At 36.2% G+C, this 20,701-nt stretch overlaps 3 protein-coding genes across 3 annotated transcripts; 1 reads left to right on the top strand and 2 right to left on the bottom strand.

Moving 5' to 3' along the window:
- Positions 1-5,836: 5,836 nt before the first annotated feature.
- Positions 5,837-7,120, bottom strand: ND-ASHI (NADH:ubiquinone oxidoreductase subunit ASHI). The gene is made up of 5 exons (XM_090164929.1): positions 6,964-7,120; positions 6,440-6,660; positions 6,311-6,378; positions 6,067-6,157; positions 5,837-5,996 (listed from the first exon to the last, which is right to left on the bottom strand). Exons 1-5 carry the CDS (start codon positions 7,076-7,078, stop codon positions 5,931-5,933), a joined length of 561 nt encoding a protein of 186 aa, XP_090021055.1. The 5' UTR covers positions 7,079-7,120; the 3' UTR covers positions 5,837-5,930.
- Positions 7,121-9,175: 2,055 nt separating this feature from the next.
- DENR (density-regulated protein) lies at positions 9,176-10,361 on the top strand. Its single transcript, XM_090165771.1, has 6 exons — positions 9,176-9,306; positions 9,422-9,557; positions 9,619-9,638; positions 9,696-9,957; positions 10,017-10,156; positions 10,239-10,361. The coding sequence occupies exons 2-6, from the start codon at positions 9,458-9,460 to the stop codon at positions 10,281-10,283; spliced, it is 567 nt and encodes a 188-aa protein (XP_090021897.1). The 5' UTR covers positions 9,176-9,306; positions 9,422-9,457; the 3' UTR covers positions 10,284-10,361.
- Positions 10,344-13,911, bottom strand: LOC149958329 (replication protein A 70 kDa DNA-binding subunit-like). The gene is made up of 12 exons (XM_090165768.1): positions 13,634-13,911; positions 13,447-13,567; positions 13,118-13,384; positions 12,800-13,064; positions 12,566-12,737; positions 12,305-12,500; positions 12,084-12,223; positions 11,777-11,987; positions 10,983-11,224; positions 10,800-10,907; positions 10,657-10,743; positions 10,344-10,553 (listed from the first exon to the last, which is right to left on the bottom strand). The coding sequence occupies exons 1-12, from the start codon at positions 13,664-13,666 to the stop codon at positions 10,437-10,439; spliced, it is 1,959 nt and encodes a 652-aa protein (XP_090021894.1). The 5' UTR covers positions 13,667-13,911; the 3' UTR covers positions 10,344-10,436.
- Between the last annotated feature and the right edge of the window lie 6,790 nt (positions 13,912-20,701).

Below are 20,701 nucleotides of genomic sequence, written 5' to 3'. Positions count from 1 at the left end.
TGAAAACCAATGATACATATATAACACATTTATTTGTAGAAAATATTTTATTAGGAAATGCCCAAAACTGTTTAATTAACTATATAATAAGCACATGATGTTTTCTTTGTTTCGTATTCGCCATTTGGCGATGTATCGTTTTTCATCATTTTGGATTAGAACTGTCGATGGGCTTTCCTTTATCTCTACAGGCCGCGTGTGTTCATTTAATAGAGAACTGTCTATATCCCCGGGTCCTAGCGGTAAAGGGCCCATGAGGTACTGATTGGGGACCCTAGGTCAAGGAGGGGGAGAAAGTCAACAACATTTTGAAAACGTTAGTGGAGCCCAGGGTCTAAAACATTTGCCAAAAAAACTAAGCACGGCTCTGGCGGTAGTATAAAGAGGTTCATGGGGCTCCTTATAAGAGTACACCGATATTAATAGAGGAACACGGTACACGACGTTACAGGGATCAGCTAGGTTACTGATATGAGTACGAGTTCTAAAGCAGTCTAAAAGGTTTCATAGAGGAGTCTATAGGAGTACTTCGAAATTTTAGAGTATAGGCGTTATACAATCTAATAAATCGGTTCTAAAGGATAAACTGTGTTTCTTATAGTGGTACACAGTTATTTTTGGAGATACAAAACCTTTAATATATCAGTTATTAAATTTATGGCTTTACGAATTATACGATCAATGCAACTATGTGGAACCCGGTCAAAGGTCGGGCTCCCCAGCTACTTCCTAATATTTACAAATCGCAAATTATAAATCTTGTCGTCTTCTTCAATCAAATATATCTAAGGGTTACTTCAGCTCATACCACACATTGCAGAACAAATGAGACCAGATCTTTTGCAATCGCAGTTTTTAAGGAAAGTCGTTCTACAGTTACACGAAATGAGTGTGAATATGTGTGTGTACGTGTTTTAAAGGCAAACGCTCTATCGTAAAGTGGTAATTTCAAAGTAATCAGAAAACGGTTACTTCCACCAGAATGGTTAGTTAGCAAAATATTAATCATGTAACGACTACTAGATTTTAAATTTTAATATCTACATAAATAAACCGGTGTGTTTTAATTTCAAAATGTCTTGCTAGGCCTATAGAGAGATGGGCAACGACATTTATTATTATTTGGGATTAGGACTGTACGAGCTGCAGTAACTGATAAATATTTAATTGAGTACTTCAAGAATATTTAAATACTTTTGGGAATTTCCTAATTAAATGTGTTATATTATTATTATTTAATGTGTTATATTATTTATATATACATATACATTTGTATCACCGGTTTTGATTTTCCGTATTTTAAAAGTTAACAATCTAACCCTAAAGCGATTCGAAATAGTTGTAAAAATGCTATCAACAAAGTGAGTATTTACCAGACGGCCATTTTCCAAGATGGCGGACGAAGTAACCGTCAGATACCTTTAAGATTTTGTAATAGTGTTCTCAGCGTCCTAAACAGAAAATATACCAAATTTGAAAACAATCGGACTATATCATACAATTTTGAAGGCCAAATTCAGCATTGCAGTCCGCCATTTTCCAAGATGGTGGACGAAGTAATGGACGCAGATCCACAAGATTTTGTAATTATGTTCACACAGCCGCAAACGAATTATATACCAATTTTCAATCATATTGAAACATATAGTGTAAAATTACGTGGAAAACCTTTTTGGCTGCCATTTTCCAAGATGGCGGAAAAAATAACGGTTGCAAACCAAAAACAAAATTACAATTCAATTCAGAAAGCCCTAAATGTATAATGTACCAATTTTTAACATTTTTGGACACTTTCATTAAATTTATGACGTCAGGCGTGCTTGGCGGCCATTTTCCAAGATGGCGTCGGAAGCTCACGCTCTAGAGGTGGGGACTTTTAGTATATTTTTTTGGGGTCAAAAACTACCTATGTACCAATTTTCATCTTTATGGGAAAATGTTCCGGGTCAAGCCCTTTTTTAGTCTATCTGTCCTGGGCTACAAGGAAATACGGGTGTGTTTCCCGTATTTCAGAAAATACGTGTTTTCTCAAATACGAGCGTTTTCATTCAGTGTAACACGGATTTAGAAATACGGATTGAGGAAATCCGTATTTCCTACCTCCATGAAAACATAGTCAATATAGAGGGTCAAGAGTGCGGGGAAAATGTAATAGCAAAAGTAAATAAAACACAGAAAAATAAAAAAAAAAATGTAAGTATGCGGGGAAAAATGAACCGGAAGGGTTACAAAGGTTTCAATAGGGACTTGGCAGTGCTACGTCACAGTTTTTTTTCAATAGTTTTTATCGTGGGGAGAAAAATATGACCACAATGGCGGCCATGGCCAAAGCTACGGAGTGCCAAGTCTCTATATGGCACCAAACAAGTGTACCGCTATAAGGCGAAAACTTTTCGCTAGTTTTGGAGTAATTGTTTAGGAAATAGCGAGCAGCTTCAAAATACAGTTTGGCTGTTATTGTATGGAAGAAGTTGGTAGTTTGGGGTAAAAGGTGTACTCTTGTCGTCCCAAAGTGAGCGAATAGTTTTGGCCTATAAATTTTTATAACATTTATAGTAAAACATCTGAATCTTTTTTAAATTTCCAAAAGACAAACGAATTAGGTAATTATAATGTTTATTAAGGCTCTTTTTGACTCCAAAATGAAGCTTCAGAACAGGAAAAAAAAAGAGGAAGGAGATATTCCACTTTAATGAAAACTATGGCGTTATCACTCTATTATCCTAGTGCCAGACTGCCAGAGCATATAGGCAGTGGTCTCCTTTTTTTTGTCTTCCGACAAAATGGTCATTACAATCATGGCTATCGAAATGCCAGATTAGACCTGGGTTGGATGCAAAAGTTTTTCAATTGCTGAAATACAAGTTCGAAGGAAAAAAAGAGAGTGAAAGGCTGGCTGTGTTGGTTCTTGATGAGGTTAGCCTTAGTGAGGGTTTGGCCTATAACCAAGTTAATGGTGAGGTGGAAGGCTTTGAAGATTATGGCTCGTAAGGCAGGACTGGTAAACACAATAATCAAGCGTTAGTTTTCATGGCAAAAGGACTTAAAACCAAATGGAAGCAACCACTAGGCTATTTTCTAACGAATGAAGGAGGATGTCCAGTGGAGAATCACACTTCTTTGCTTTACGAATGCGTAAATAAACTCAAGGAAGCTGGAATTATATAATTGTGACTGACTACCACCTTCCACAAATGGAACAATTGATTTAATTTATAATAATAATATTTATCATTTCCGCCATGTTTTTACCTCTCCGAGGGGACAAAGTCCCCTAGGAGGGGTTATACAACGACCGTGTCTGTCTGTGGGTCTGTGGGTGGGTCTGTGGGTGGGTCTGTGGGTGTGTCTGTCTGTCAGGACTGCGAACGCGTTCGCATTTTCGGTGCAAAGTGTAATCACTGCGTACGCAGTTTCTCAAAGGGTTGGCAAAACCACCGTGCGACGGTGAGCGTTAACGGATGCATTTGCGGTTTGGTTTGGATGGTGTTTTTTCACTCACCGTCGTGACGGTTTGGTGTATTACGTTTTTGTAATGTTTATGCGTAGGTTGTGAGTGTTGAATTTGTTGTGTTTGTGTTCTGATGGATGTGCATGTTGAGTCTGTTGTGTTTATATGGGCGTTTTCTCTCCAACTTCTTCTTAATGACTTTGGGACGGACCGAGTGCTGAGTGTAATGCTACCTCTCAACGTTCAATGGCAGGGTTTCCACCAGTTGTACACGGTATTCGTCTTAGTATCAATTTGCGATCGCATCGGGCGGGATTTGAACCCGAGACCTCCTGATTGACAGGCGGACGTTCTACCACAGAACCACCGACACTTGTTACGCCTTATTGAAAATTAGACCTTCAGCTTTATCGGAAGCGTATTTAATAGAGTACGAAATTTTGGTTTAATTGAAATAGAATTGAAATTGAAATTATTGCATCGAAGAAATTCTAATTTAGCGTTTCTCTATTGATTAAAAACAAATGCGCCACCCAGGTTTCGAACCCAGACCATTCGGCTTGGCAGTCGAGCGCTCTACCACAGAACCACCGATAGCTGCTTAGATTCACTGAAATTAAGACAGGCATCGTAAGCATAATAGGTAATAAAGTCTTTTTTTATTAATGAATTTATGAAGGCCTAATCTGGTATTTTTTAAAGGTTAAATCTTGTTTTAGCGCAGTCAGCCGAGATTAGAGGGTTAAAGGGTAGACCCTGTGGGTAGTCCACTTTCTTAACGACCTATATATAGTTCTGTTAATTCAAAGGAGATAATTTAACGTTAATTGCTTTAAAAGCTGGCGGTTAGTCAAGTGGCTCTCTGTGCTTTGTTGATGGTAAGGTTTTTGCTTCTTGTAAATACATTTGGTGTGGATATTTGGATATCTACGATTTCTTGGGTGTGCGAGTCATTATATGATATTGGAAATTGGACGGCATTGGTCTTTTTCATGTGGTATGCGTCACAACGTCAACAGGAAGTGAACGAGTTGTCCACTACCAGATATCTACGGTATCTTCATCAAGGGCGAGTGTTGAAATAAAATGAGCGTTAAAGATGCGGCAAGTATTTCGTAAGCGAGTAATTCCAAAAAGCCTCTGTAGATATTTCTTTCATTAAAATTTGCGTCGTATTATATTTAACTGATAAACTTGTTCTGTAAAAGGGTTTAATTCAATTGTGCATTGTTATAGTACGTCTAACGTACTGTTGTAACTACTTAACTTATGATATTCTGAATAAATTAAAATTGGTCGTTTCGTCTCAATTATTTTAATTATAATTAAAATTTTATACCGGGCGGGATAGAAATGGGTTAATATTTTTAACAAATAACTCTAAATTGCGGAGATATATCTTTAAGGGTTATCACGAGAAATTAATACCACTAGGGACAATTCTACCGAGGAGAGGTATATTTTGGCTTGCCAACTTGTTACTCCACTATAATTACCTCTCCGAGGGGACTTTGTACCCTAGGAGGGGTTATACAACCACCGTGTCTGTCTGTCTGTCTGTGGGTCTGGCGGTCAGGCCTGCGAACGCGTTCGCATTTTCGGGGCAAAGGGTAATCGCTGCATACGCAGTTTCTTAGAATTAGGGAAAAGGTTTTTCCAAAAGGGCCCGTTTTTTGTTGTCATTGGGTGTAGTATAAATATTTTTCAATTTGCGTTAGTACCGGGCAGGATTCGAACCCGAGCCCTCCTGCACGTCAGGTGAGCATTCTACCACAGAACCACGGATACATTGTACACGTCACTGAAAATTAGAAACTCTTCCGAGGAGAGGTATATTTTGGCTTGCCAACTTGTTTTTTATTTACATTTTAGGTTAGTAATGTTTTGCATTTACGCATTTTTCTTTTTCGTTATCAGTCCTACGTTATCCAAAACGTATTAAAATCTATTGAAAAAGGCCAATTTAAAAAAATTCATATCTTTGTAAATATTCATTTCCGCCAAAACATTTTCACATTAAAATAATCCCCATCTTGCCCTCTATCCAAAAAAAAATTGGGTGGGGGCAGCTATTCTACACTTTACGTATGCAGGGCTTGCCACCACCCTCCTAGGCATTGTAACCCAGCCACCTGAATTAAAGGCTTCAAAAGTCGCTTGATGACTTAGGCCTAAGGTGGTGCCTTGGGTATTAGCCTAGCTGATTATTATTATTATTATTATTATTATTATTTACCCTATCGGTGTATCCCTAATAAAAGTATAGTTTAAACAAAGCATATCTTTTATGGGAAATAACACAAAAATAATTTAAAATTACCATTTTCAGTTTGCATTGTGTGTTGGCTCTATTTACACTGAAAAGGCTAATTAAGAATAAAAAAGTAACGGTAGTATCTGTAGATTTAATTTTCCTACGATGAACAAATAAACTGTTTTAATACATGGTAGATAAGTTCTATTATATAAAAGAAATTCCTTAATGTGTTTCTTTGAGCTCAAAAGTGTAGTGCTTCTGACCATCTCCTGGCATCTGTTTCGGCAACTACAAAAATAGGGTTTAGTTAAAATCATATAACATTTGAACTAAATAAACAGCTGTATTAATTACTTACACATGGAGGTCCAAATTTTGCGCTTTCACCCATATAAGCCAAGGCAAACATTGTCACGACAACCCCAACGAATATTGCCATCATTTTATTGCTGAAAGCACACAAATATTTTTCATAAAAAATTCTTATCCATGTCAAATATCAAATCCGTTGATTAAACTTGTCCCCCACTTTTCTAAAAGATGTAGTTTTATCTCATAGCACTGTAGTTCCAAATACCAAAGGGAAATGAAAATAAACTTACTAGCTAATGTTGATTGGTGATATAGGATTTAACCGATCTTCACCATACCATTCCACTCGTTCATGTAACTTATAAATACAAAACAAGATCAATATCAAGATTTTTGGAAGATGTTGAAATTCAACTTACAGGTTCCCCCATATTTTTCTTCAATATAGGGAAGTCCCAGTTTTCATGCGGATCTTTCAGTTCAGTCGGGATCAAGGGTAAATCAGGGTAGTCACCCATTTGTGCTTCCCTCGGGAATGGCTTGTAGTCTTCTGGTATTAGATTATACTTTTTAGCTGCTGCAATGCGTTCAGCTTCAGTCTCTGGGTATGGGCCGGGTTTCCAGTCCTTGTTCCATGCATCTGTTATAAGATATTTTATCATCCATGTTTTTTCTCTTCCTCATTAGAAAATAAAGATGGGTTATTTATTAATAAAATTTATTTGTTTGACATTTCATAAACTTAGGCAGAGTTTGAGACCAACTCTGATGATACAAGCAGAAGTAAATTTGTGTATTAAGTACCTCGAATAACTAGAAACTAAATATAGAACGTCCTTAAACAGTCCTTTGCTTAATAAGCCTTGGTTTTTAAATTTTAATTGCCTACTTTCAATTCCAATAACCTTTTCAAAAAAAACATTTAACACTAAATTATTCTTACATGATCTACTAGGTATTACAGTAGCAGCCAAAGAGTCTTCTAACTTAAGATTATTTAAAATTGAACTTTTTAGCAGAGATCCAAATTTAGCTCGCCGTAAAATTACACCAGCCATTTTGAATTTGAGCAAACGATCGAAGCAGTGCTTCCAAATTTCCTTTTGTTTTCTCACGGCCAACTTTGATCACGCGCTGTTCGCGCTACTACGGCCAACACATTCGTCGAAATTCCGCGAGCAAGGATTTTCCCCCTATAAACTGTACTATAATGTGTAGGAGTTCAGCGCCACGCTCGGTGGTTATATTGTCCCCAATGTAAAAACTATACTAAAAATAATAATCCGCTAGGGGCGCTGACGTCATACAGGCGGATTTCGCTGCCATGGCTAACTCGCTCTCAAAACTAACAAAGCACCTGGTCCGGATGGTATCCAATCTGTTGTCCTCCGCAAATGTGCTAATGCATTAGCAGCTCCACTCACAGCCATCTTCCAGTCGTCTTATGACGAGGGTGCTATCCCGCGTGACTGGAGCCGAGCAAACATCACACCAATACCTAAAGGCGGAGACCGATCTGACCCTGCCGAGCACCGCCCTATCGCCCTCCTGTCGCAAGTTCTTAAGACTACTGAGCACGTAAGTGCGTCGGCCATCTCGTCGCACTTCACCTTACACAACTTGATAAGCCCCTATCAGCACGGGTTCCGGAGTGGTTTCAGCGCCGAAACTCAGCTTCTCTGCTGCATCGAGGATTGGACCTCTGGACTAGAGCAGACCGGACGAGTGGACATTATTTTTCTAGACTTTCGCAAAGCTTTTGACTCGGTTTCACATGAACTTCTCAAAGCGAAACTCCACGCTTACGGAGTAAGAGGCCGCACTCTCAACTGGCTGTCGGCATACCTTGAAAATCGGGAATTCAGGGTTGTCCTTCCAGGAGCCACGTCAGACTGGCTTCCAGCTTCTTCTGGGGTGCCGCAGGGTTCTGTCCTGGGGCCGCTACTTTTCATCATATACATCAATGACGTTGGGGAAAACGTTGTCTCCACCTTGTATATTTTTGCGGATGACGTGGCGCTCTCCAGGATTATCTTCTCGCAGCAGGACTGCGCCATCCTACAATCTGACCTCGACTCTATCGGCAAGTGGAGCGAGCGTTGGCTTCTACCGCTGAATTCAGCCAAATGCTCTGTCCTTTCCCTTCGCAGGGTGGGCCAGCCAGAGCAAGTCGCTAAATATGTCCTCCATGGAGTTGATCTCCGACAGGTCCCCTCCCTAAAGTATCTGGGAGTGACGCTCACAGATACACTAGAGTGGACCACACACATCACCCGGGTTACCGCGCAGGCTGCGAGAGCGCTGGGTTTCATTCGCCGCCACCTCTCTCACTGTTCCTTCACCACGAAGTCTCTTGGAGTTAAAACATATGTTTTTCCGATCCTAGAGTACTGTTCTGCCGTCTGGGCTCCCTCGACTGTTGCGGGTGTCCATGCGGTTGACCGCATTCAGCGGCGTGCCCTCCGCTTCGCTGCCAGTGTTAGCTTTTCGTGGAGTACCTCTATGACCAGAGTTCTCAAAAACTTCAAATGGGATAACATGGCTTCGGGTCGTCGCCTTAAGAGATTGGTTATCGTAAATAGTGTTGTACATCGCACTTGTGGTGCCCTCGCTCCGCTTTCGAAGGCCATCTCTGGCTGGCATCGCCCCCCTAGAGGAAATCGTGCGGCCTCTATGGTTCTCCCCGGTTTTCGCCTCGCCGTTCGAAAACATTCTTTCCTCCCCTCCTCTATCCGCGAGTGGAATTCTCTTCCGGAGCATCTGAAAGACATTCCGAGCCGTGTTCCTTTCCGGAAGGCACTCTCTTCGTACCTGGACATGTACGAGTAACATTTTTTTTAACATTTTTATTGTCTTGACGTGATGGGTTTCGACCCTTTGTTAAGCTATTACTGAACTTAAGAACTTAAGAACTCATAGGTTAACACAGAAACGTCAACGAATGAGATGGCCGCTGTAGCGCGAGAGATGCGCGAGAAATCAAAGTTGGCCGTGGTTTTCTCATGGCCAACTTGGTTTTCTTTATATAAATAATATTTTTCCTTAATGTTCTTTCGTAAACGATTTTTTACTATTAAAGCAATATTTTCATGGTATAAAATATTTAAGAATCTTAAAAAGGATTAAAATAAAGCAAATCAAATTGTAGTAAGGTCCCTTAATGTTTGTCTTTGACATGACTCTTTGTCGGCTGCCATGCCATAGCAAAACATAGCGCCGCAAACCCGACCCGTGTACGGTGCTTGAGTTCCCCACTTTTAAAATATTTACACGATTAAATTATTACGTAATTTCTTTGTTAAATATATTTATTTATTCAGAGATTATTTTCGTTACTCGTTTATAATCTTTAAATGGTATTCTTAGAAAATAAAATTAATGTATAATCATTTCCTTCTTAGGACTTTGCAATAGAATTGCACAGACAAAATAGCATCATGTCAGATAATGAGAATGAACTTCAAACAAAACCAACGGGATTAAATCCAGGACCACTAAAAGGAGTGAATTACCCACTACAAGTTTTATATTGCGGAGGTATATCTCATAAGCGTGATTTTCGCCAAACAAATTTTCTAATTGTTTCAATCCCTTTCAGAATGTTCCATGCCACTAGAGGTTCGAAATACTCCCTAACTGGCTTTAAACCCTATACTTGTAAAATTTTTCTTATAGTACTGCGAGTATTATCCAAATTATGAAAAATGTAAAGATTGGTTACAGAAGAATCTCCCGTCAGAATTTAACAAAGTTCAAATCGGCGATGATCAAAGTGGAGGAACAGGTGAAGAGGAAAAGAAACAGAGGCAGAAACGTGGTGGTAAAGGACAAATTAAAGCCAAAAAGAAGGTTGAGAAGGAGAAGAAAGTTTGCCTATTTAGATCATCTAGGGGCAAAAAGAAGTTTGTTACTGTTGTAACTGGACTAAGCACGTTTGGTAAAACTTAATTAACGCTGATTAGTCCTCACGTTGAAATTAACGATTCTCTACTTTAGATATAGATCTAAAAGATGCAGCAAAATTTTTTGCTCATAAATTTTCTTGTGGTTCTTCAGTTACTGGTGATGATGAAATAGTTATACAAGGAGATGTTAAAGATGAATTATTTGATATTATTATGGAAAAATGGACAGAGGTATTAATTTTATTACATTTTAATTTTCATGGGTTCGAGAAATTATTTTAAAATGGAACATGGGGGTAAATTTGTTTTTCAGATTGATGATGATTCTATAGATGATTTAGGCGATCATTCTCGCTAATAATAAGCAAATTATATATTTAATTTTGTATGTGTTTATTTTCTTTGTGTGTTGATAATAAAGATGGACAAAAACAAATATTTATCTTAACATTTTAATTTTTAACATCTTGTTAAAAGAACCTTAAATTATATTAATGGAAAATGCATGCCCTTATTTACCAAAAAAGGACTCTTCAAATTTTTTAATATCACCCAACAATTTTTGCCCATACTCAACATAATTCATGGGTGTAACATTAACGACTGCAAGTTTAACTCTTGCTTCCTCCTAAAATTAATAAAGCATTCATATTGCAATTTGAGGGCTGTTAGACACAACGTAAGGCATGCGTAATTGTCCCAAATTTGAAACCTAAATAATATATACTCACATTATAAGTTTCGGCTTTAGCTCGTAATTTGAAGATGTACGATTTGAACTGAGCATTTGATATAATTTCTTCAAAGGCATTTTCATCCTATCATACAAAATAATTAAATTTTCCTCGTTTTTGGATAAAAATAATTCTAATACCGTTAATTTTAAGTGTCCCAACTCAGCAGCAGTGCACCCAAGTATGATTTCGCTATTTTCCTGAAAACTGATGGTCCAAATACTGTCAGAGAAATCCGAAAGATTCATCTGTAATAATAGAAACATTTAACATGAAGTCTTTAACCTAACGGTTGTTAAGAGTTTATTTGTTGGGATATTTACATTCACCATAAGTCTCCACGAATGATTTGGGTAATCTTGCTGGCATTTATCACACCGATAAGTGCCGTCCTGCAAATCTTGAACCTTCTTGTTACAGCCTTCTTTTGGGCAAGCTTGGTACAAGCAATTTTCTTTTTTGATCAAGACAACCATAGCTTTGGTTGTGAAATAGTCAGCTTTTTCATTGTGGCCAAGCTGTTCCACTTTAATTTGGGCAAAGGTTTTCCATGATGAACTTGAAGCTAAATGAACATCAGATGTGTAATAATGATATTTAATAGACATGCAAGTGCCTTGAGTACAAAAATTCTAATTATCTAGTATCACGTCAAATTTTAAATACTTATTATTAGCATAAGTAACATAAGTATGGCAGAACGAATTCGGTTAATGATAGTCTGTCGTGGGGTGATTGAGAAATAATAAGTTTCCAAACAAGAAACTCGTCCCTTCCTACACTTTCCATTAACAAAATAGTTGGTTAGGTTGATGAGGAGAAATAAGAGCTTACACGCGTTTAGGTTTGAAATTTGAAAATAAAAGCATTTCAATTTTCAAAAGTCTGACAGCAAACAGGCGCCAATTTTCCAGGCTCGTCCAAATACTAGGAGCAGTTCGCGGAGAGTTGTAAGTCCGTCAGTATGTATTGGCAAAATAGACTATCATTAAAAAATTTGAATGTTATTAGGTTTAGCGTAAAATAGTTGTGATCTTCAAGCTAAGCGTAAGTCATAATTACTAGATACTTATTCAAGCCACCAAAAGGTCAATATTTTTTAAGTTTAAGAACTTACAAGACATGCCAGCAGATGTAGTTAAACTCTTGGCAGATACGTGCATTCCTTCACGATCATACCATCCTCTCAATGCATGCGCTTCACGGATGTCTGGGTTGAGCATGATGGTGCTGTTCATGACAGCTGATAATGAACGACCTCCATAATCAGACAATCTTGCACCTTTGATGGCAACTATCGGGTTCATAGATCCATCGAAGGTTTCTGCCTATAATTGTTCAAAATAATAATAAACTATAAATAAAAAATTTTGATTTTCATAAAAATCCTCCGCAATTTTAGATATCAGGTTTCATAAACATACCCTTTCACCCCACAACGTAAGAGTTACTAGGGACTGAGACTTATCCATAAGATAAATTTCCCTTTTCCTGAGCTCCGTATTTGTGTCTCGTTTCGTAATAGTTTGAATATCACTACAGTTTTTGCAAACTCCAATAATATCTATGAAAATATAACCCGATACATAAACACTCCAAGAACTATTTAATCATTTTTAATTAAGGATTCTGCATTTATACTCACCAACCATGGAATTTGGCTCAGAATTTTGAAGTGACGCAATATCTTTAAAATCAAAACGCACCATCGGAATTGATTCAACAGCGTCATTACATTCAGTAACCACCGTCTCACTAGAAAAGGTCAGTTCGTACTCGTGACGAATTGAAGAAAATCTTTTGTTTGCAGTTTTAATTTGAGCTTTGGTGACAGAGTATACCTTTAAGATAAAAAATAAAAATTTGGTTACATTACGGTAAATTTTAATAAGCTTTATAAAATTACTTTGTTGACTTCCATCATATTGTAAAAACGTTCCACTTGGTCGGTGAAGACTGTTGCTCGAATTTCTCCACTTTCATCCACCAAATCCAAAGAGAAAACTCGCCCTTCACCTCGTGAATTGCTCCAAGTACGAATCGGTGTTTTTGTCGTAACTCTGGCTTTAATAGTCCATCTATAAAAATAAATAAATAAATTAAAAATTGCTACTATCAACCAATGCAGTATGTTATTTACTTGTTTTGGTATGGCGAAAGAGAAGAAATAGAATGAATTTCTTCTGTACCTGAAGCTGCGATATTGTTGGAGGTATTTGGTACATTAGCAGACGGACGAATTGGGTTATAATTTGGGCCGGGTTTGTTGCCGTTAAATGCGTTCCCTTCTGGTTTCCTGTTTGCCAAATTAGTCAAACTATTTGAACTAGAATAAGGTTCATTTTTAACTTTTACTGGAGAGATTTCAGTTCGGGTTGGTGGTTCACATTTGTTTTCTTCGGCTTCTGTTAACGTTATCAATTTAGGATACATACATTAGTTATCATTTGTAGCTTACCATTTTTAACATGTCCATTCACTGTGCCATTTTGTGCAGATTGAACATTTGGACGAGCATCTTCACCTTTACTGTGAATTTGTTGCGGATTACCAATCTTCGCTCCAACTTCTTCACCCTTCGCAATAAGTGTTAGATCCAACAAAATTAGAATTTTCTTTCCAGGCTGCATCTCCGTACAAGAGTACTTGTCAAGTTTAACAACAGCGTAACGTTCAAATTCACCATTTTTAAGACGGTCATTAAGTTGTGTTCCTAACATAGCAACTATAAATAGCACACATTAACTCTTGGCGTAATTACACTTGTAAGGTTTAATTTTAATTTACATGGATGACATAAAACACCATCTGAAACGAGGAATCTGTAACGATCCTGTCCTCCAGGAACTCTTTTGTACCCAAGTAACTGCAGTTGCGGTTTATCATAAGTTTCTCCATCAAAAATACGCTTGTTTGAAAAATATCCACATTACTTTAAGCACTATCTTTTGTAATTGTAATTAAATTAATTTACTTGTAAGGCTCCTTCACTTAGTTGAACAGCCATGATTAAATTTGCTGGAAGAACTTAGTTTTGACAAAGGAAATGTTTTCAGGCCTAGGGCCTAGAGCCTACAAGTTAACTTTACAAATGTATTTACAGATCTTTAGTTTTCAAATTAATTTATCGTTATATTTCGACACAAAAAGTGATAACAATTATATTTCTCATAACCTCGCCTACAATTTCTTTTTACACTTCAACTTTAATGATAAAAATGTAGTCATATAACACCGACGGATAAACAGCTGAATGTGAAACCCAAGCGAAATGGCGGGAAACTTGACATAAATTATAAAAGGACCCAATCACAAAGCGCACTAATTTTCCGACAGTAAAGAGATTTAGGGGGGGGGGGAGGGGTTGGAAATAAGGCGGTGGCGTCGGTCAAAGTCCAGTTTATTTTGAGCTATTAAATTAAATAGAATCTTCCGCTACAATCAGTCAGATTCGTCGAACTAAATGCGAAATATCTAGATCAATCATTAAGAATATGTTTAAGAAAATAAGCATAGAAGAAACTCTTAGAAACAAAAAGAAGGTCAAAAAGGAGTAAAACTGTTTTTATTCGAAGAACAAGAAGAAGATGAAATATTTTTTAAAGTTCCTTAAAAATGTTTTAAATATCAAAGCTCTTTGGATTGTGGTAAATAATTATAATTTATTCTACATCATTTTAAATATTTATAAATTATATTAATCTTATATTTAATGAAATATTTATAAATTATATTAATCTTATATTTAATGAAATATTTATAAATTATATTAATCTTATATTTAATGAAATATTTATAAATTATATTAATCTTATATTTAATGAAATATTTATAAATTATATTAATCTTATATTTAATGAAATATTTATAAATTATATTAATCTTATATTTAATGAAATATTTATAAATTATATTAATCTTATATTTAATGAAATATTTATAAATTATATTAATCTTATATTTAATGAAATATTTATAAATTATATTAATCTTATATTTAATGAAATATTTATAAATTATATTAATCTTATATTTAATTAAATATTTATAAATTATATTAATCTTATATTTAATTAAATATCTGAGTAATTTAATTTATTTGATCGTGTTCAGGAATTGAACTCGGGTCGCATCGATACAATGCAGATACTTTACCGCCGAGCCATTGACTTCCTTTAGGAAAATAAAAAGTAAAGAAACCATTATGATAAGATTGTGTTTTACCTTTTAATAACGCTTAGAAAAAGGATAATTATTCAAAACTCCTGCGGAAACTATATAAAAGTAATAATATAGCGCCACCGTGTGGAGAACTATCAATAAAACCGGGTAAAAAATATAATCTCTTCAATTTTTCGAACTTTAGTCAAATCTTGACGGGTCTAAAAAACACCAAATAAACGTATATAAAGCCGTTGCCGTCAATATGGAAGATTTAGTCTTTCTTAGTTCTTGGCTGTCAGACGAACTACTACAGGACGGGGTCCTGGTGTCGGTCAAAAGTTATGAGGTAACTTTGCGGTTTTAATTAGTATGTTCGGTCTTCGGTCAAGGAAAGAGTTAAATTGTGTTTCGCGTTTGGAACGTGAGTGAATGGACTTAAGTGTATGAACAGTGCGTGTTTAAGACTGAAAGTGTTAAAGTAATTGTGAACTAACTCAAGTCAGCTGTAAGATAAAATTGATTATTTATATTTTTTGAATTGGAATAACCTAATTATACCCTTGAAATTATCAACTCAACCTGTGAGGCTAATTAAGTAGATTGGAAGTAATTAGTAGCGAACAGCTCTCAGCTGTTAATTAAGACAAGAGTTTATAGTAAGGTAGTTTGAATTTAGTTAAAATTACCCAGTATAATTTATGATATTTACTTAAGTGTAAGTGTGTTTTGGTTTATTTTTCAATCACGATGAACTAAGACAAATCTAGTCTTGGACACTTGAGTACCAGTTCTGTACAATTACGTAGGATGGATATATATTTTTGGGTTATTGATGAAAGTTAAATCTAGAACGTTACATAGACTGTTCTGAATAAAAATAAACATTTATAATTTTGCATAATTCTGGTTGCCATTTTATTTTCTAATCACTCGCCCACAACATTAAAGTTCTGGCAATCCCGAATCAACTAAATTTTCGATATAACGGCGACGGGAAATTATTCTCGTAAATTTATCGCGCGGCCTTAGGGAATATTCTTTTAACAAAATTTCGATAAACTATCGTTTAATTAAAATCGGCCCTATTCCGTTAAAATTATAAACCAAAAAGCGAACGGTCGTTATAATACCCGAGGGGCTGATCACTCCACGTAATCGGTGTACAGAGCCGTACCTTTGACTGTACTAATGGGACTACGCGTAATCTTTGAAGTCCCTGCCAACTTGTTATATTCAATTAAAACATTTTGTTTACAAATTTTGAAAACCATTTTTTTGGAAATTTGTTAGTAGTATTATATCCGAAAATAAATAATATCTTTCACTTTATTTATTTATATCTTTATTTATCTATCTATCTATTTATTTATATCTTTATTTATCTATCTATCTATTTATTTATATCTTTATTTATCTACCTATCTATTTATTACTGTATTTATTTATCTATCTATCTATTTATCTATTTATTACTGTATTTATCTATCTATTTATTACTGTATTTATCTATCTATTTATTACTGTATTTATCTATCTATCTATTTATTACTGTATTTATCTATCTATATATCAATTTATAACTTTATCTATCTATATATCAATTTATAACTTTATCTTTCTAGATCTTTACTAATATTTATCTCTCTCCCTCTCTTTGTAATTATATATTTCTATCTATCTATATATATATATATATATATAGATAACATCTTTCTTTTCGAAAATATTGTATCTATGGAACATTCCAATATACCGCTTTGTCCATTTTTACTTTCATGGTTAGCCATCCATAGCTATTTAAATTACAATGTTGTTTGCTTTTTTTGCCTTTTCAATTGGTGGTCAAACTATAATAATAATAATAATATTCAGCTAGGCTAATACCCAAGGCACCACCTTAGGCCTAAGTCATCAAGTGACTTTTGAAGCCATTAATTCAGGTGGCCGGGTTACAATGCGTAGGAAGGTGGTGGAAAGCCCTGCATGCCACGCGATCGAGGCAACAGCTCTCTACACTATGCCAGTGGTGAGCAAATGGGCGATCTTTTTAGTAAATGGCCATGTCAAACTTAAGTGTTTATCTCTAAAAGATAATAATTTCCTATAATACTAATCAATTACTATAAACATGGCGATTTCGACCTTTAAAATGGCTTTCTTTGGTCACCGCTGGATTAGACTATAATTTTAAACATCGTCTACTTACCAAACAAAAGTGTTTTGCTTTATTGCTAAAATTGCGGTGTAAAATACACCCTCGACGCATTCAAATCTGTGATTAAATTCACTATAGATGAATAAAATTATGTTTGTTCAATTAATTGGTGTTAAAAAGAACGATAAAAAAGTAAATCTTTAAAAAAAATTCTAGAAGTAGATATTTTATCGTAGTTCAAGTGATATTTCCTAATTTAATTGACGTGTTTCACAAATTATGTAACGCCCAAAAATCACATTCCCCGTCATTGAAAAGGGAACAATAACAACCAGGAAGACTCACATTGGTCGGAAGATTTTATGAAAGACGTCCCGAAGGTCGCGAAATATAAATCAGTGAATTAAGTTTTTAGGAAGGTGAGAGTTTGTTCAACGAATGCGACATTTGGGTGGAGGACGATTGCTGGTGTGGTTTTTATGCGGAAGAAACATGGATATAAGGTTAATTTTAAAGGCATTGACAGTCGCTAGATGACTTGGACCTAAGGTGGTGCTTTGGAAATTAGCCTAGCTTCTTATTATTATTAGTATACACTGAAACTTCGTTGACCGTAAGCTCAACAACCCTAACCATCCTTCGTCAAAGGGTCGCATTCGTCAAAGAAACACCGAAACGTTGTGTTCAACCAAAATTCTACATCTGGCTTAATCCTCTCAATGTGGCAGTCCACTGTTGTCCACACGCAAAAATCAGCGTAGAGCGCAGCTGTAGTAAATATTTGTGTTTGTACCTGATAATAGTACGGATGGTTCTTTTTCAGTTTATATCCCTCATTTAATTTTTCTAGGCATGAATTAGAAGACTTGTCTTTAAATGACATATTTTTCATGCTGAAGGGAGCCTTGATTTCAAGGACTCCCTTACCGCAACAATCGCATGAAATGCTCCCATCAGGAGACGCTCCTAAATAAGGGAACTCTTGTCAAAGAGTATAAAAACTACGTAACCTAGAGATATAATGACGGTCGAAAGCAGTAAAGGAAGTTGTAGCACCCGGGGCGAAGGCACTCAGTGAATTTGCACTTCAAATTTCGGTACCGCAGCGCCACTACGGCAGTTTTTAGTACAATAAATAATAATACCGGAGAAAAATGGCAGTTACGGTGTTGCGGAGGTGCTAAATTTGGCATTTTGGATATTTAATTGTCTAATATCTGTCAATTCAAAAAAGTGACAGTAATTGGTTACTGTTTCGTGATTTTTTTAGTTAGAATTTGTGGATTCGTTGTTTCGGTGTTTATTTTCAAAAATTGAAGAATAAGGCGTTTGTTTTCTAACCTTGCCAAGTCCTAAAGGTAGCCAAGTCCTTAAGGAATTTTCAAGAATGTTGAACTAAATCAAAATGATTGCCACTTAAAACTGCCGTAGTGGCGCTGCGGTACCGAAATTTGAAGTGCAAATTCACTGAGTGCCTTCCCCCCGGTTGCTACAACTTCCTTTACTGCTTTCGGCCGTCATTATATCTCTAGGTTACGTAGTTTTTATACTCTTTGCTCTTGTGTAAGAACAAGGCCCGAGGCTTCTACCACAAAATTTCGTTTATTCCCATTCGACCGAAATCCCATTCGATCGAAAGAATTTTAAAATGTAGCCCAATTGGCGGGGTGATTTGGTATTTTATTTATAAGGTATGTACTATCGAAGATCCATGTTTAGGTTAGGTTAGGTTAGGTTAGAGTTGGTTAAGTTTACTATTTCAGTTTTGGTTCAGTTACTTTTCTTGACTTTACACATCGCGTTTCGGCAAGAAAAATAGCAATTTGTATCTTTCTTTTTATTAAGACGGAATAAATAATTATTATTGATGTATAAATACCCTCCTTTATTAGCTATCCGCTCCATTGTAAACGACTTCAGTAACTAAATTGAAAACATAGCAAAAGCCCATTTATATAGCAGCGTTCGGTCGAATGGGACACATAAAAGCGTTCGGTTGAATGGGACACATAAAAACCGCACGTTTCGGCGGAATTCGGTCGAATGGAACACCTCAAAAACCGCCTTCGGTCGAATGGGATTTCGGTCGAATGGGACTAAAGCCAAAATTTACATGGCTATCTTTTGTTAATTGAGAATATACTTTTCTAGCTCTGTCTTCGTTCTCCAGGCCCCATTTAGAAGCTTCCGTTGAAAAAGTGTAATTGGCTGGGTAGCAAATAACTTTTAACAATCACAAGGAAGGCATGGACGGATTGGAATTACATGCCCTTTTAAAATTGGATCCTTCCTGCGCGTAGGCGCTGCCAAAGTTTGCTTTTTGATTGTAGCTTTGTTTCCCTTTCGGCTCTACTAATTTGCTGATCTGTGAGAGAAATGTTTATATTTTCACAGGCAATCAAAAGTTCATTAAATGGCAAAGCCACGTTTTTTTCAGAGTACAGGTCTGGTAAATAGGTTGGATATTTTTCATCAACACATTTGGGTTTGAAACTTTCGTAAAACTCAGGCAGGGTACGAAATATCGCAGCTCTGGGATCCTTTTCAAATAGTCGACGATTTCTCACGTTGAATTCCTCTAGGCTCATGGCAGGAATTTGTTTATGTTTCTTAATGTTTGATTTTATACTTGAGGACTTTAAACTTGTACCAGCTTGGGCAGAGTCTATTGACTCATCAAGAAGCTTTTGCTTAGCTCTGGCAGAAACTAATTCCAAATTAACTACTGGTCCATATGTTTGTCTTTCATCGTTGGAACTTTCCAGTACGCTTTTTTACCCGTCACTGTCACAATCTCTCTCTATCTAACAGCATATTCCACATAAAATAATAGAGCTGCGATATGAGTGCAGCACTCATCCAAGCCAACCATGCACGTGAAATGCCCTGATTTTATTACCCCAAACTCATTCGAAATTATCCAAGTTTTCAGCGGAGTTTCTCTCAACCTTTGAGAATGTAACACCTACAGAAGATAGTAATTATTATAGGTAAATCTATACGTACCTATGAAAAAATAAGTCAACACTTACCCTGCATTTTACTACAACATTCTTGGACTTTTCAATTACTTTAACCGCAAACGAATTGATTATAGGCGTCCAAACCTTAATAATTTTTTAGTTGTTCGTAAGAGAACGGCGAAATCCCATAAATTAGATAATTATATATATCTGGGTAAAGAATCGGTGGGAGATGCTCGAAATTCGTGTTTGTGCCTTGCTCTACGTTCTCCACAGTAGAAATACGTACATTCACTCTTTTTTAATTTATAAGGGTCTAAGCCATTTATATGAGAAATCTACTCTAAATATCGTTTTTGCATAACGGGCGTTAATGAATCTAAATAGTTTTTACTAGACACTTTTCCAGAAGGCTTCATTTTTATTTTATTCACGATTCCACGTTTAAAAGGAAAAAAAGATGGCCATCATAGCCGCCGTGTTAGTTGATAAAATTTCAGCTAGAGTATGCTTTAAAAATGATACGTATAACCTGACGTCACACCTGTGCGACCCCCGTACCTTACCCCAGCTGCCAAGTCCCTGAGAGAAATTTACAAACGAGCCAATCAACTCGAGGGTACTTTTATGTTCCGCCTTTTCGGTTAAAATGTAGCTTAAGTATCTTTTTTTGATTTCGACGCTAGCGACATCTGTTGAAAAAGGAGCTACTTCACGTCGAGCCAACACTGGCTTTAATAACTCTTTTGTTGTGTGCATA

The sequence above is a fragment of the Leiobunum rupestre genome, chromosome 2 (assembly GCF_980474605.1).
Source record: "Leiobunum rupestre chromosome 2, qqLeiRupe1.1.hap1, whole genome shotgun sequence".
NCBI lineage: Eukaryota > Metazoa > Arthropoda > Arachnida > Opiliones > Sclerosomatidae > Leiobunum > Leiobunum rupestre.
This window is presented reverse-complemented; position numbering and strand designations above follow the sequence as displayed.